Here is a 3143-nt window from a genome sequence, read left to right as displayed (position 1 = left end):
CCGTGACCGACCCAGCGAGAGGCAGCCTGCGGCACCTGCTTCCCCGAGCGCCGCGGAGCCTGGTCCCGGGCTGCCCCCGGAGCGGGCCATGCCCCCGCGGGAGCTGAGCGAGGCCGAGTCGTCCCCGCTCCGGGCCCCGACCCCTCCCCCGCGGCGGGGCAGCGCGCCCCCGGAGCTGGGCATCAAGTGCGTGCTGGTGGGCGACGGCGCCGTGGGCAAGAGCAGCCTCATCGTCAGCTACACCTGCAATGGGTACCCCGCACGCTACCGGCCCACGGCGCTGGACACCTTCTCCGGTACGTTCAGCGGCCCCGGCGGCCGCGTGGCTGGGGGTGGCGTTGTGCACCCGCTGGCTGGGGCCGGCGCGGGGGCGGGAGCGCAAGGGAGCCTCCCGGGTGGGAGGCGGGAGCGGCCCCTGAGGTGGCCCTGGTGAGGTCTGGTGGGGCAGAGGATGCGCTTCCTAACTCGCTACCCCCCGCCCCGCCCTGACCCTGTAGTGCAAGTCCTGGTGGATGGAGCGCCGGTGCGCATTGAGCTCTGGGACACAGCGGGACAGGTGAGAAGCTGGGAGCAGCCTCTAATGGTCTGGGAGAAGGTGGGCTGGAGGCTGGGAGGACCCTAGGTGGATAAGGAATGAAGAAGGTCTTGAGCCCTTTGGAGTCTCAGGTCTGCAACCCCAGGTCACAGATTCCCATTACCTGTGGCAAGGAATACCCTACTAATGATCAGGCCTTCCCATCCTAGGAGGATTTCGACCGCCTTCGCTCCCTCTGCTACCCGGATACCGATGTCTTCCTGGCCTGCTTTAGCGTGGTGCAGCCCAGCTCTTTCCAGAACATCACAGAGAAATGGCTGCCCGAGATCCGCACTCACAACCCCCAGGCACCTGTGCTACTGGTGGGTACCCAGGCTGACCTGAGGGACGATGTCAATGTACTGATTCAGCTGGACCAGGGGGGCCGGGAGGGGCCGGTGCCTCAACCCCAGGCGCAGGGTCTAGCCGAGAAAATCCGGGCCTCCTGCTACCTCGAGTGCTCCGCCTTGACTCAGAAGAACCTGAAAGAGGTGTTTGACTCGGCTATTCTTAGTGCCATTGAGCACAAAGCCCGGCTGGAGAAGAAACTGAACGCCAAAGGTGTGCGAACTCTCTCCCGCTGCCGTTGGAAGAAGTTCTTTTGCTTTGTTTGAACAGCCGTGGCAGCTAGGGAGTGGTAGGCCTAAGACCACAGACTTCTGGAAACTGGGGTACCTCCTGGGATCTTTGAGGGGGATACTGGCAGGACCAGACCACTCCAGGGGACTCAGTTCCATCTGAACGCTGTGAGGACACAGGCCTCTAACTGCCCACTCTAATAGGTGAGGGTGGGGCCAGGCTCTGATTTGGATTTCCGTGGTCAAGGCTCACAGAGAAATCCCAGCACTTTGATTCTCATGGGGGTGGTCGGCCACCTCCAAACAGTTTGGGATCCAATTCCCAATTTCTTATCATGAGCCCTCAGGTCGGCCCTGGCTGAATTAGGACCCCTAATTCAAGGGGTCCCCACCTTGGTGCAGGGTGGGGAGGAAGGGCCTGGTAAAAAGCCAGGCATTTTGGAGGGCAGGAGGGGGTCCAGTCCTGATTTGGAGAAAAGTGTGGGATGGACAGGGTGAGACAGAGGTCAAGGAGAAACAGAGGGAGCAGAAAGTAAGGCCTTGGAGGCAGGCTGGTGAGGAGGCAGGACAGAGGGCTAGGTTTGGAAGGAAGAGCAAGGAGAGCAGAAAAGTGGGGCAACTGAGGAGCAAGGCCGGCACCTGGGCTGCCCTCTGCCCCCAGGGCCTGGGAGGGCGGGGCCGATCCCTGGGAAGAACTGGGACTCAGGGCTCCCTAGGCACTGCCCAAACTGGCTGGGCCAGGAGCTGGGCAGGAAGTGAGAGGCAAGGCCCAGCAAGAGGAAGGGGGGAAGAGCAGCGACCTAGGGCCTGGATGAAGAAGGGGCTGGGGTCACCTCTTTCTCCAAGGCCACGGCCTAAAAGTTAGAGCAGTACAGAGTCTACAAATAAAGCCTTAAGTTACTGAAGCTGCTGTCTCTGTGTCAGTTCCTGGAGCTGTCTGCCCCTTGCCCCCTCAGAGCCCTCCTCAAGGCCCAGCAGCCAGGAGAGAGATGGGTTGTCCACCAAAGAACTGAGGCCAGACCAAGAGGTGGGGGCTGGACCTGATGAGACAGTGTGATGGGAACTGGACTGGGGGGGGGTGGCGGCAGGTCTGGGGCTTAGCTGGTTCCCAGGAGAGCTAGTGTGGGAAGAAGCCTAGGAACGGGTTTCCCCAGGTGTCAGCGCCAGAGCTACTTTCCCATGACCTCACCAGGCGGGTGTTGCCCCTCCCCTTTGCCCCTCCTTTCTAGAGCACCTCGTTCTCTTGGTGCTGGGGCTCTGCGGCAATGCTGGGCCCTCTAAACCTTCCTGCTCTGATCCTTCCAACTGTCCACAGGATCTTGGGGGTGGGGTGGTGGGGGCACCTCTTTCAGAGCCCAAGCATGAAGGGACTCCATACAGCCTAAACCTCAACCACTGGCCAGACTCCTGGGTCAATTTGATTGGACCTGGTCTTCAGTCTTGGCACTCGAAGTCCACATAAGGACCTATCGAAGGTCAAGGTGCCCGTTGTCAATAATTTAAATAGAAGTTTGGTCCCAGACAGAGGGAGAAGCAGGCTTCTCCGGAAGCCCAATGCGGGACTCCATCCCAGGATCCTGGGATCACACCCTGAGCCAAAGGCAGATGCTCAGCCACTGAGCCACCCAGGTATCCCCACTTTATTTTACCCATAAGGAAAGTGAGCCCCAGAGAAAAAAGGTGAGATGCTATTACCAAGTAGCTGTAAGAGCGCTTTGCGAACTCTAAAGTTCTGTACATGGGTAAGTGTTATTCTTGTGGAGAGGAAATTCTAAGGCACACCTGGGACACCTGCTAGGTAACTGCTGGGCCAGGTGAGCGTGAGCTGTGTCCCAGCCCAGCTGCATCTGCAGGAAGTAACAGCTGCCTGGGTATGAGACAGAGCAGGGCTGAGGGACAGAAACCCTAGCCAAGTGAAACCTGAGATAATCCCCGAATTCAGTTTTAGCCAAGACTGTCCAGCTCATGTCCCACCAGGGCCCATCCCACAG

General features: G+C 59.8%; 1 protein-coding gene across 1 annotated transcript; it reads left to right on the top strand.

Annotated features, from left to right (window-relative positions):
* Positions 1–2057, top strand: RHOV (ras homolog family member V). Its single transcript, XM_055316765.1, has 3 exons — positions 1–296; positions 498–556; positions 745–2057. Exons 1-3 carry the CDS (start codon positions 89–91, stop codon positions 1186–1188), a joined length of 711 nt encoding a protein of 236 aa, XP_055172740.1. The 5' UTR covers positions 1–88; the 3' UTR covers positions 1189–2057.
* The last annotated feature ends 1086 nt before the right edge of the window (positions 2058–3143 follow it).

This window comes from Nyctereutes procyonoides, unplaced genomic scaffold, assembly GCF_905146905.1.
Source record: "Nyctereutes procyonoides isolate TBG_1078 unplaced genomic scaffold, NYPRO_anot_genome, whole genome shotgun sequence".
NCBI classification, from domain to species: Eukaryota; Metazoa; Chordata; class Mammalia; order Carnivora; family Canidae; genus Nyctereutes; species Nyctereutes procyonoides.
Note: the sequence above shows the minus strand (reverse complement) of the source record. Positions and strands in the feature narration are given on the sequence as shown.